Consider the following 13,515-nt stretch of genomic DNA (forward strand, 5'->3'; position numbering starts at 1 on the left):
GAAATTTGGGGCTGAAATTGTGGTCATAAGTCAAGGATTACCTGCATGTCATCTTGACTTGCTCCTGAAACTGTCAGGCATTGGCCAAACCTCAGGGAAGAAATGTGTCTTTCGTGGGAACTGCAGTTTGAACATATTCTCCTTGTATTGTTGATGACTTGACCGGCCTTTTGTCTTTTTCTGGATGAACAGATGTGTGCAGAGTAATTTGCATACTTTGTATGCCCTAATGAAAGATGGATTGGAGCTGGCAACATCAGAGCTGCTTGTCTTGATGCATTAACATTCACCAACCAATGGATAGCATTGATTCAGAAGTGCATACCCAAAATAATGTCAGTGAAGCCAAAAGAGAAACATTTGATTCAATCTACACCAAAGAAAGCTGTCATCCTGGAACATGAGAACAGCCAACCAGTGGTATGTGGTCCCTTTAGCCTCATTTGATGACTTCCCAAACTTTCTAAGATCACAAGAGTGGTAGTTCATTGATTTTTAACTGCACAGCTAAGAACTTAAATAATTAAACTACATTAATGTTTAGCATATGTATTATGTCTTTTTCAAAGTCCAAAATCACTATTCCCCACCATAAAGGAATACTGGGCCAATACTAGGCCTCCCTCCCAGCCCTGGGCAGAAATGTCCATGTGTAGAGCCTATTCACAATTCAACATCATAATTAAATTGAAGTGCAAATCTCTCGATATACTGTTATTTACTTGTGATCCAGAACATATTATATACCTCCAAAAGTAGAAGACTTGAATCTATGCAGTTGGCTTCAATATTTTCAGTTAATTCAAGGAAACCCTCAAGATTGTTTAAAAAGGAAGTGTGATAAAAAGAATAACTTTTTCCTCCTTTCAAAAGGAGAAAAATATTCACTCCCCAGTTATACACACCCAATCCATAAGTGCTTACAGTTGTTCCTACTCTGCAAATCATAGTGACTTTCCATTTCTAATTTTAAACAACAGTTGTGAGGCAAAACAAGTTGTTCTTTAAAATGCCTTCTTTTTGTAACTGCTTTCTTTCAATCCAGACTGCAGTATTCTTGCAGAGGCTGTGGTGGGGTGGCTTTTACCACTCACAAACCCCTCTGGGCTGTCCTGTTGGCCCTTCTCTCCTTGCTACCATCTCAGTATAAATCACTGCTCATGTTATAACTGAACTAGCCATAACATGGAAGTGTGAAAGAATCTCTAGCACCAAGTCTGTTGATTCCTTCCTTCCCCATAACTTTTCCAACTGGGGTAGTCTCATGCCAAGATAAGTGAATAAACACTTAATTGTTTTTCATTGCAGAGTCCTGAAAAAACATACAGTTTTATCCAGAGGATAGCTAATGCAAAAGCACTGTGTTCAATGAAAATACAGCAACATCAGTCTCTAATATCAATTTCTACAAGAATTATATTGGCCTTTCAAGATGGAATGCACAAAATACTTAAGGTTGGTTTCTAGAGATATCGGAGAACCAGGATACAGTAGAAATAAAGAATATTGAGAGTATCAGCTTTGTTAATGTTCATCTAGAAAGCTTTGGGATTATTTGGTATTTTTTTCAACTTAAAATTCCGCACAAGTTTATTGTATTGTGTGTGATGGGGCTTTGTAAGAAGTAGCATGAAAATAAAGAAAATGAGACTGTAAGCACAATTCTGCTGGTTTGGACCCCAGGCCCATCTAATACAGAAATTCTTATAGTGCTTAGCCAACTCCACAGCCAATGTTTTCCCCAGTATTCTTTGTCACATGTTGACCAATCAAGAACTCACAAACATAGAGAAACACTTTTGCTCCTTTTTACTCACTATTTAAACTGACCCATAAGATGGGGTACCTGGTAGTCTGATATTCTATTGATTTGTCTCATCCTCATTAAACCCATTTTAAAATGGCAACCATCACTACAACTGGTGGCAATGAATGCCACTTATATGTTAAATAAAGAATGGCTCCTATTATCAGATCTGATTCTCCCTTTATTTTGTTTCAGTGGATGACTGTGAGTTCAAGGGAACAAAGAGAAGTGTTTCTCTCTGTCCACATTTTCAACATCATAAACTAATTGTAACTTGGTTACCTTTAGTTCTATTCATCCTAGTCTAAATATTGCAGTGTTTTATTCCTTCATCAAGAGATCTATCCAGGGGTGGGATTCTACAGGTTCGCACCTATTCGCTAGAACTGGTTGTTAACATTCTAAGCAGTTTGGAGAACCGGTTGTTAGAAGAAATTACTGGCCTAATCCTATAAGGAAGGCAGGAAAGAAACATTCTGGAGTTGCTTACAGAAACTGCCTCTCCGTTAACCCTTATTACATTCTTGGCAGGACTAGACTTCTTGTCTCAGGAACGTCTCTGGAGTTTTTTTCCCCTCCTTTGCTGGTACTTTGCATTCAAAGTTACAATGGCACTGAAAAAAGTGACTTATGATTGTTTTTCACACTTAAGACTGTTGAAGCATCCCCAGTCATGAGAAGCCAGGGGAGGAGATGCATGCCTCGATGTTGAGTTGGCCATGCCCAGCCAGTCACATGACCACCAAACCATGCCCACCAACTAAGCTACGCACACGGAACCGGTTGTTAAAAAATTTGAATCCCACCCCTGGATCTATCTCTCTAACAAATTACCGGTACGTTTTTTTTCTAGATCCACAGTATCTTGTTAAAGGTGTGGTTACCAGAATTATACAACCACCCCAAAAACAATATAAATGTATATAAGCATTTTACTCTGTAGGCATTTTTATTTGTAGTTTCCTTCTTAATAATTCCTAGCACAAAATTGGCTTTTGGACAGCAGTATGGATGGACTAGGTTGACTTTCTTTATTGAACTGTTACTACTATTCCAAAACCTCTTTGAAAATCAATATCTACCATCTCAGGTCTTTCTCATATATGTGTAGAATTAGAAAAATATTTATTTATGTACAGTATTTGTACCAGCACACATTACTTTTTATTTACTTATGTAAAACTCACTATGTAAAACTGCCACTTTAATACCCATCCATCCAATGTATAGGTAAATGTGTTACAAGTAAAATACAATCTGGTTCTCAAATTGAACAAGGCGCCATCCCTCAAATATGAAAATTTTCTATTTTTCCATGTAATTGGTGATTTGGGATGGCAACCCTGCAGACCTGGAGGCATTGTATGCAGAAAGCATGAACTTCTCTTTTTTTCAGTGAGTTGTGCAGAGCCTCAAAATGTTTGATAAGCATCAGCCTCTAGCCTTAATGCTTTTTCCCCAATCACTCTCAAAAAGTGGGAGCTATGGGTTGTAGTCAGAAAAAGGGCCTCTCTGTAGATAACTCATGGCATCTCATTCTCATCTATAGCTTTTCTGGGTCTGCAGTGAAGTTTTTTCTTAAAGATAGAGGGTTTGTCTAACAATATAAAGACTGATTATCTTGAGACTTGATATTCTTAATGGTGGTAGAACATATTATTTCTATGACCTGACTAGCTGGGAGTTGAAGTCAACAAGTCTTAAAGTTGTCAAGGTTGGACATTCCTGGTGTACACCCTCATCCCCTAGGTTTCTATCACAAAGGCTATTTCACGGTCATGGATGACACATGGAACTAGAGTGTATGTTTTGCTCTAGGCAAAGATTGAGGGATCTTGTATACAGAAGCATCTGCAGCAAACTGCAACAATGCCAAAATAATGATGCCTCTGATGATGTAATCATGTACACCCTACAATTACAGACTGTGTCAGGAATAAATCACATTTGTATGATGACTTCATATATATGTTGTCCTTTGCCCTCCCATCACACACACTATTCCTTGTAGGAGGAGCAGATGTGGAACAGATGTGTTTACATTCAGGATCTGAAATCTACTAGTGTGGTATATTGAGCAAACCCCAAAACTAGTGCAAATGCAGGGTAAGAGAGAGACAAGAAAGGCATTGGCTTAAACAACCCACTAGAGCTTGCTGAATGAATTTTTGCCTATATAAGCCAAGGCATAAGGCATTCTTTACAAGACACGGTTTAATTATTTAACTCAATGCCTTTTTCATGAAATTATGTGCTGATCTTTGAATGTTTGTGATGTGATTAAAGTAATTGTATGATGTTGTCTATTGCATTGGATTCATTTGATCCAACTTTAATAAAATATAATGACATTCATGCTTAATCAAATGTAATATTCTTCAAAGGTTTGGCAAAGCATCATGTAAGGAATGGACTGGCATACAATTGTTGTAACAAATGTATGTTGACCCTTCTAAGTCATGCATATGAGTAGTGTTTCTGGGATTTGAATCAGGTATACCATAAGCTAGGGCTTTGTTGTTATAATTGTATTGACTTGGTAAGGAAACCAATCTGTCAGCTATAAAATACGTGCAAAGGTAGCCCTGTCTCTCAGATCCTATTGGCTCGATGTTGCGGATGAGACCATAGAGAGAAAGAGGTGGAAGGCTCTGTTCCTCACTTCAATTTCTTCAGGTTAGGCTGCCTGTTTACTTCCACCTCTGCCTCACCCCTCTCTGCCCATTGGAGAGGATGTAGAAGGAGGCCTGGGGTGGCTGCACCCTCACCTCCGGTCCATGGAAAAACAAACACAGCCCTTCTTCTGTTTGTTGTTATAGTGCTGGGCTTGCCTTCCATAACAAAACCCATTTCCCTGCAGGCAGCAGGCAGAGACTTGTTTGCTTATCACTCTGTCAAGGAAGAGGAGGCTTCAGAAGGCTTACAGTCTTCAAGCATTTATATCCTGTTGATAAACAGTACAAGAAGGAAAGGAAAGCTGTTCTTCTCCATTCTGGAAAACCTCTCCCTCAAGTTAGGCCTAGCTTAAGCAACTGCAATTCCTCATAGACTGCACTGAGGAGGGTGGAGGTGAGGCTTGGTGGCTGGCATAGAAAAGGATCCTTTTGGGGGGTGGGGGTGCTGTGTTGAGCATGTGTTTGTTCTTTCAAGTAATCTTATGTATTTTGAACCTTCCTAAAACTCCTTATATAGTTATGCTCCTATCTTACACAACATGGCTATTTTCACTTACCCATGCAATGCTTGTTGTCAACATGACTTGCATTACTGAAAAGAACATGACCCTGATCTGTGTGTGAGGGCTTGCACATATCATCAGACTAAATGTTGCAACCAACCATTCCCTCTCCTTTTACATTGTGCAAGCACATAGATCTTAAGACATAGCAGGACCCAAGAGGTCTGTGGCAGTTGAATGCAGACGTGAGCAGCTCAGTCACACCCAGCATCTTTTCAGGTTCATAGAAAGTCATCGGCCATGCATTACTTGTCAAGGTCCGTTTTTCAAATCAGTCATTTTTCACTACAACCTTGTTCCTGACAACCAATTTGAGATGCATTTCACTATGTTTCACTGAACTTTGACTTGTGATGACTCAAATGTTTTAAATCTGGCTGGATTCTTTCCAGACTACAGCTTACTTAAGCATGAAAAAGGCCATTTGTACATCAAAACTAACAAAAAGCCTGATCTTTGTGACTTTCAGTAAAATTATAGGTATATTTTTATGACAGTTTGACTGTACCTGTGCGGCCAATTGCAGGTGGTGGACGAACAGGAATTATCCAGCTCCTGGAGAATTTAAACTATTGTTTAAATATGTGACTTTTAATAAAGGAAGAATCACATCTGTTTCTTGGTTCTTCCATTTTTAAGAGCTTTCTTTTTAAAAACAACAACACTATCATGCAGCTTACTTGCATGTATTATTAAACTATCTTTGCTTGCAAATATAATGCAATGCATTAGAAGGAAAGCCAAACAAATATTTTAATGTCAGTTGTTACTAAATTATCAAAATGTGCCAACAAAGATTTCATGGTGTAGCTGTGCAGCATTGCATAGCGTATTGAATTCTTGGTTTATAGCTTTGTATGTTGTCACAGATGACTTATATCATTGCTGAAGAACTAAAGAAGTTTTTTGAATGAGAACAGAAACATTTTTTTAAAACCAAGAAAGTCCAGTTGCCTTTTAGAAGAAGCACTTTTGGGATATGTCATTATTTCACAGTTTTTGCACATTAGCAATGTACCAAGTAAATGTTGATGATGTACATGAATTGTCTTCATTTTTTGTGGAAAAAAATAGATTTGAAATTATAGACTTTTAAACATTGTAAATAGCTTGCACCAATGTGCATCTTTCTTGAAACATGATCAAAACTTTTAGGTACCATGGACTTCTAGAAACACTCTCTAAAAACCAAGCAGAATGGAAGTCTACTAAGTCACTTGTAAAATTTCGATCATAGATTAATACAGATTAAATGTGCCTATGGATAAAAAATACTTTACAATGTGTGGTACCCTCAATTTACAGAAAACCTATGGTCTGTCCCTGTGCTTGTTACACAGATCCAAACAGCAGAGGTGCTAGAGCAAACTAAAGTCAGACTAACTCTGGTAACATCAAATGCCTTTGCCAAGAATGAAGAATTTGAGGCCCTCCTGAGTGTATTACAGTACCAATCCTCTCTGAATATTGCTCGTGGCTGTGAATGATGGAAGCTAAGAATGCAACAGCAGTTGGAGATTTCTGGACTTCGTTATTGTACTAAGAATATTTTAGGCTAGTTGTGACCTCAGAAATTCTGATACTAGCAAAGACTCTGGAAACCATGAAATTATATATTTCCTCTTGAATCCTCCAGTAATACCAGGTGACATTCTCCTTTGTTCAGGTAAGCATATCTTCCCAGACAATGGAAACCACTCAGAGAAAAATTATACTTAGCAAAGGAGCCTCCCATCTCTTGGGTCTGGTCAACGTTAAGGTTATTTGGCAGCCCTGGAAAGGCTGTTCTTTACAGATGCAAAAGAAAGAGTGAGGGGATGAGTATTCTAAAGCCCTTAGTAATAAAAATACCTTGCAGAGACCACCACAACATCTGCTTTTCCCCAAAGCTTGGCTTTAAGCTTGCAGTCTCTGGATAGCTTCCATCCCAAACGCATGTCACATTTCCTCCCAATGAAAGCCAAATATTTACATTAATCTAGGGTCACTTAGAGGCTAGTCTGCTATCATAAGTTGGAAAAACTGCAGAGGAGACAATGGAGTCAGATGGATGGATTAACAGAGGCATCCAGAGCAAGTAAAGGAATTGGTTGTGTGTTTCAGCTGGAATCGATCAATTTGGAGAATCAGAGGTAATTTCAGGTGGAGAATCAGAGCTCTTAGCAACACAATAGATTGTTCCATCTTTGGGAAGATATCTGGGTAAAGCTTTGGAAACTATATTTTCAGGAGACTGGAAAAGTTTGAGTTTTCCAGGTTGAAATTAGTTTGTGCCCCGATCACTTTCTTTTTCAGCCTGTGCTTTGTAACAGCAGAAAACAAAGGTTATTTTACTCACAAAGCATTCATATACCAATGGCATAGGTGAAAGAACATCACAATTGGTAAAGATGCATCATAGGTACTGTAAGCTAAAACGGGGCTGGAACAACCATGTTCACATTATGCAACTGATCTCTGAGATCACCATTTGATAAAGGAATTGCTAAAAGAAAGAAACTAGGTATGTCTACTCTAATGAAAAGAAGGAATTGAGGTGACATGATAGCAGTGTTCCAATATTTGAGGGGCTGCCACAAAGTAGAGGGGGGGGGTCAACCTATTTTCCAAAACTTGTCCAGAAAGCAGGACAAGAAACAATGGATAGAAACTAATCAAGGAGAAAAGCAACCGAGAACTAAGGAGAAATTTCCCGATAGTGAAAAAAATAAACCAGTGGAATGGCTTCCCTTCAGAGGTTTTGGGTGCTTCAGCACTGGAGGTTTTTAAAAAGAGACTAGACCACAATTTATCTGAAACTGCTTGAGCAGGGGCTTGGACTAGAAGACTTCAAAGGGTCCCTTCCAACTCTGTTATTCTGTTATCTCCAAATTGGATGATATCTAAGATAATCTTATAGCTGCCTTCAGGAAATATTTAAATTAGGCTATTACTATAGAGTCTGACAGTGGGGCATAATGGCTGAGTGGTTAAAGATTCTGAGTTTGTCATCTGGAAAGCTGACAGCCCGGGTTCGAGACCTCCAGTGACAGGGTGAGCTCCCATCACTTGCCCTGAATCCTGCAAATCTAGCTCTTCGAAAGCATGCAAATGCAAGTAGATTAATGGGTATCACTTTGGTGGGAAGGTAAGAGCGTCCCATGCACTTTGGCATGTAGTCATGCTGGCACATGACCACAGAAAGGGTCTTGAGATAACACTGGCTCCCTCGGCCAAGGAATAGAGATGAGCTCTTCCCTCTAGAATAAAAAATGATTGGACAGGGGAAACCTTTACCTTTACAGAATCTGACATTTATAATTCCTATTACCACCAGGCCCACCACAGCTCATTGGTTTTGTTGGTTTTCAGGTACTTGCTCTAGTTTTTTTGTCATCTATGTATAACCTGCAATCATATATTCCATCTTCCTTATTAAACACAACAAGCTTGGTCCTTGATACAAATTTTTCAGATCTATATCACCACTGCATCATACAGTTAATCTTTCATTTGTTGCAAATTACCAGGTTCTTAGACAACATGCCATCATCTGCATAATGCATATATTGATATCCCTAGTGAACATATCTCTAACACAACAAATATTCTTTATACATTCATCCGTAAATAGTTGTTGTACATCCTTCTATCTATCTCTGCTAAATGTGTGGTTGTTGGTTTTGCATGCTTTTTTTAAAATATACCACTCTTATTCTATTCAGCAACAAAACATCAGTTCCACAGCCCTGCAAAACACTCCATAATTCAAACCTGTATCATGTGTTTTCTCTATATTAACATAGTCAATAAATCTTATGTTTCTCAGTGACCTGCTGTAGAGCAAAACCTGGTCTGTACCTCCCCTGCTGACATAAAGCCTCATTGCACTTCCCAAATTTTGTGTGTTGTCACCTCACAACCCCTTTTGATCGGAGTTCAGTCAAACATTTTTAGGCACACATAACAAACTAATACCAATTTATTCTTCGTCTCCTTTGAATAGAGGTAATAAAAACATTTTTCCAGCCACCAAGCACAGATGTAGAATTCACAGACATATTAAACAAGTGGTGCAGCCACTTTGTAAGCATAACATGCCAACATTGTACTGTAGTCGCTCTATCTATACCTACAGCCTTGCATTTTTCAATATTCCCACAGCACTTATAACCTCCATTTCATATATTGTTTTTCTTGAATGCTAACATTTACACCACTGGTTTCTGTTCCAGTCTCCCATATATCTCTATTATCCCCTACAAATCTTTAAAATGTTTCTGCAGCATGCATTCCCTTACTTATCCAACATCATTTCATCTCTTTTATTTTTATCACTATCACTTAACAGATAATCAGAGTTAGAAGGGACCTTGTAGGTCATCTAGTCCAACCCCCTGCCCAAGCAAGAGACCCTACACCATTTCTGACAGATGGCAGTTCAATATCTTCTTGAAAGTCTCAAGTGATGGCGCTCCCACAACTTCCGAGGGCAAGCTGTTCCATTGGTTGATTGTTCTCCCTGTCAGAAAGTTTCTCCTTATTTCCAGGTTAAATCTCTCCTTGTTCAGTTTCCATCCATTATTCCTTGTCTGGCCTACAGGCGCTTTAGAAAATAGCTTGACCCCTTCCTCCCTGTGGCAGCCCCTCAAATATTGGAACACTGCTATCATGTCTCCCCTTACATTCCTGCCTTCACTTACTTCTAAAAACAGCTGCTTATTTTCAACAAAACAGGCTGGCTGAGGAATTCTGGGAGCTGAAGTTCACAAATCCTCAATTTGCTAAGATTGAGAAACATTGTTTTAGAGTAATCCTTCCTCTCCTGGGCTACAAGAGTCTACTTCTTTGCAACTATCATTTTCTCCCTATACAGATGACAGGATATAATTTGCTCATATAATTAGCTCATACTTGGCTAAGGTGCCCCCCCCCAGTCACAGCTTCTAACATTTCCTCATTCCACCAAACATCCTTTTTCCCATTTCCCATTTGTGAACCTTCATCTACCTCTGGGGCATTTTGCAACATGATTCTTTTCATCCTTTTCTAATTCCTGTTTCTTTATACAGGTAGTCCTCGACTTATGAGTGCAGTTGAGCCCAAGATTTCTGTTGTTAAGTGAGATGTTTGTGAAGTGAGTTTTGCCCCGTTTTACGACCTTTCTTGCCTCAGTCGTTCAGTGAATCACTGAGCAGTTGATCAATTAGTAATCCGGTTGTTAAGTGAATCTGGCTTCCTCATTGATTTTGCTGATCGGAAGGTCGTAAAAAGGACAGCAACAGTCATAAATATGAACCAGTGGCCAAGCACCTGAATTTTGATCACATGACTATGGGGAACGGTCGTAACTGTGAAAAACAGTCATAAGACATTTTTTTCAGTGCCGTTGTAACTTTGAACGGTCACTAAATTAACTGTTGCAAGTTGAGGACTACCTGTATCTACTTTTGAGAATTTCATCTGTCTTGTCATATTTTCATTAAGGTTTACATCTTCACTCCTTCTTCCAAGTGGATTTGCATCCAAGATCCACTCCTGACACTGCACAAAGATGATCTGTCCCACTTTCATGAGCCCTGTTGGCAATTTTCATTTTTTTATCAGAGCAATCTCCCCCTCCCCGCAACTCCAAACTAGGATTTGTTGTTATGGCACCTGCCCCCAGGAATGCTATTCCTCCAGAGCTTTGACCAACCTCCATGGTTTGCTTCTTTAGACAAGCCTTAAGGCTTCAGGTTGGGATGAGTGTGTGGGTTTTTGGAGGTCTGATTGTGTTATAAAGAATGTGGGTTTTTCCCTCTGGCTTAATCATTCTTGTCACTTAAGATTGCTTTATTTTCTTTCCTGATTTGGCTCTTTAGATTCTTGTTCCCTTCCCAGAGTCATGCTTTTTTATTCATTAATTCTTGTATATTGCCAAGAATAGTATTTATGGATGAATATAGAGGTGGGCAGCCACTTATTAATTTTAAAATAAACAAACCTTTTGCTGTATGTGCTTAAACCACAGATTTAAAACAGATTTTTAGTAAGCAGATACTCATCAAGCAATCAGTGTTTTCATCTGTTCTTGGGTCTTTGGATGTCTGCACCATTTTTCTGTACTCTCTTATCTCTTATCCCTCCCATCCATTCATGTTACCCAACTGAATATATCTCTGCCCCCCCCCGCCCCCGGATCTTATCTCACACTGTATTCTACACATTTCCATAGGTCATGATCACCACCAGATGAGCCCATCAAGTTTGACCTTTGTGGCTTTGGTCAATCAAAACTTTTACAAAGTTCCTTTGAGTAGGATAAACTAAATATAAATTAGGTTATTAGCCTTAGTCATACCCTTGCCACATGCAGATTCCCTGCAACAGTGAATTCAATACTTAGTCATTTTGGACAGAATTTGTCCAGTATATTACAAGCACAAAAAGAACATTGGGTAAGCATATTTCCTTTTCTATTCAGGAACAATTTCTAATCTAAACAATTCTAAAGAACAGGAAAGGGGAAAGGGGAAAGGGGAAAGGGGAAAGGAAAGGAAAGGAAAGGAAAGGAAAGGAAAGGAAAGGAAAGGAAAGGAAAGGAAAAGATATATGCCTTGAATGCAATCCTGAAACATCTAGAACACCACTTGAAACCTTAGGCATTGACAAAATCACAACCAGTCAATGCAAAAAGCAGCTTTACGGGAAACAGTTTATATCCTACAATACCTTTAACACCATCAAGCAACAACATCTGGGAAGGACTCAATGGGGTGGGTGGGTAAAAATGCCAAATCAAGTCTAAACATCTGGCTAACCACACCACAAACCATAATAATAATAATAAATGTTGGATTAAGACATAAATCTGGGAAGATTTCTGCAAGGCCAATCAAAAAAATCAAAATCAAGAAATGCACAGACTGCCTTGAGGGTAGGGAGTAGTTAGACTATAAATAACCATTAAAGAAAAGAAATGCCGGATAATGTGCATATGAAGAATGAAGCTTTAGTTTAGGCAATTATTCATCGTATAAGTTTTATTTTTCTCCTGACATACCTTTTGAGGCTAAATGTGAGTTGCAGTTGGAAACTCCGATTGCCCTGTTCTTTAAATACAGTACAGGTAGTCCACGGCTTACAAAAGTTCATTTAGTGACAACTTACTAAAAAAAAGTGACTTATGTTCGTTTTCACAGTTACAACCTTTGCAGCATCCCTATGATCAGGTGATCAAAATCCAGATGTTTGGCAACCGGTTCATATTTATGACCATTGCAGTGTCCCAAAGTCATCCAATCACCTTTTGTGACCTTGTGACAAGCAAAGTCAATGGGGAAGCCAGATTCACTTAACAACCGAGTTGCTTACTTATCAATTGCAGTGATTCACTCAATGACTAAGGAAAGAAAGGTTGTAAAATGGGGCAAAATTCACTTAACAAATGTCTCACTTAACAATAGAAATGTTGGGGTCAATTGTGGTCGTAAGTTAAAGTTTACCTGTATGTTAAACTAAAGCATGCTACTTCAGCCAGATAATAGTTTGACTATCTACATCTATGTATGGGGAAGGAGATTGTAACCATCTCTCCTGAGATGGTAATATATCTCAGAATTATCCAATAATCACACTGCATCAGATGCAAAACTGGAATAAATCTAGTGACCTTAATGTGACCAGGAGTATTGATACTGTGCTTGTGTTAATCAAATATAAGATTGATTATAATTGATATAAGACTGACTTGGCTTTCTGTTGCTTTCCCCCCCCTCACAACTATTTGCTAATATAAGAGTTTCCAGTTTCCTTCTGTATCAATTTAGTGGGTGAACCAAATCAGCAAGTACGTTGGACCTAAGCGAGACTTCTGAAAATTTGGCTGGCCAAGCATTCATGGATATAAGTTTCCTCGGCTTGGCCTCTTCCAGTTCTCATGGAACTGCAACTCTCAGTATTTTCATCCTTGGTAGCTAGGAATTCTGGGAGCTGTGGTCCAAATATATTCGGAGGATGCCTGATTGAGGAAGGCTGCATTAAAGACCCTTATATTTTCACAACTGCTCTCCCATATATTGCCCTTTTCTTTCCAAAATCCCACTTGTAGAACAATTACTGCAGTTATACTGTAGAGGAAGAAGACATTTTGACCATTGAATCTAATCTGTTGCTCAATGTCATATCCAAATTCAGGCATTCCAGTCTGATGGCTGCCTGGTCTTTACTCAAATGAACATTTAGGAAGCTCACCACTCTGTGAGTAATTGACTCCACCATCAACCAAGAACACTGTTCTTACTCTGAGTGTTTTGTTTCCAAATACTTAATTAGAATCTGCCTTCCTGGATCTTTGATTTATTATTTGATGTCCCTTCCTCTTCAATGAGAAATCAAGTGACCTTTTTTGTATGCAACTTCTTATTTCTTGAAAAGTGCTATCACAAGTATCATATCTCCTCAGTGATTCATCTTTTTACGGGACAAGCCACACCCAGCTTTTTGGTCT

The 13,515-nt window shown here is 38.8% G+C and overlaps 2 protein-coding genes across 2 annotated transcripts in view; both read left to right on the top strand.

Annotated features, from left to right (window-relative positions):
* The window catches only part of RAD51B (RAD51 paralog B), a 329,833-nt gene extending 329,509 nt beyond the window's left edge, over positions 1-324 (top strand). The window contains exon 11 of the mRNA XM_087921707.1: positions 193-324. Within this exon, the coding sequence (XP_087777833.1) occupies positions 193-230 (38 nt within the window). The 3' untranslated portion in view covers positions 231-324. The remainder of the gene's footprint in view (positions 1-192) is intronic.
* LOC148128192 (uncharacterized) overlaps positions 309-13,515 on the top strand; it is a 34,231-nt gene continuing 21,024 nt past the window's right edge. The window contains exons 1-3 of the mRNA XM_087921713.1: positions 309-420; positions 1,309-1,455; positions 6,386-6,711. Of these exons, the coding sequence (XP_087777839.1) occupies positions 334-420; positions 1,309-1,455; positions 6,386-6,532 (381 nt within the window). The 5' untranslated portion in view covers positions 309-333 and the 3' untranslated portion in view covers positions 6,533-6,711. The remainder of the gene's footprint in view (positions 421-1,308; positions 1,456-6,385; positions 6,712-13,515) is intronic.

Source organism: Pseudonaja textilis, chromosome 1 (assembly GCF_049901715.1).
Source record: "Pseudonaja textilis isolate UNSWEBS1 chromosome 1, rPseTex1.2, whole genome shotgun sequence".
In the NCBI taxonomy this organism is placed as follows: domain Eukaryota; kingdom Metazoa; phylum Chordata; class Lepidosauria; order Squamata; family Elapidae; genus Pseudonaja; species Pseudonaja textilis.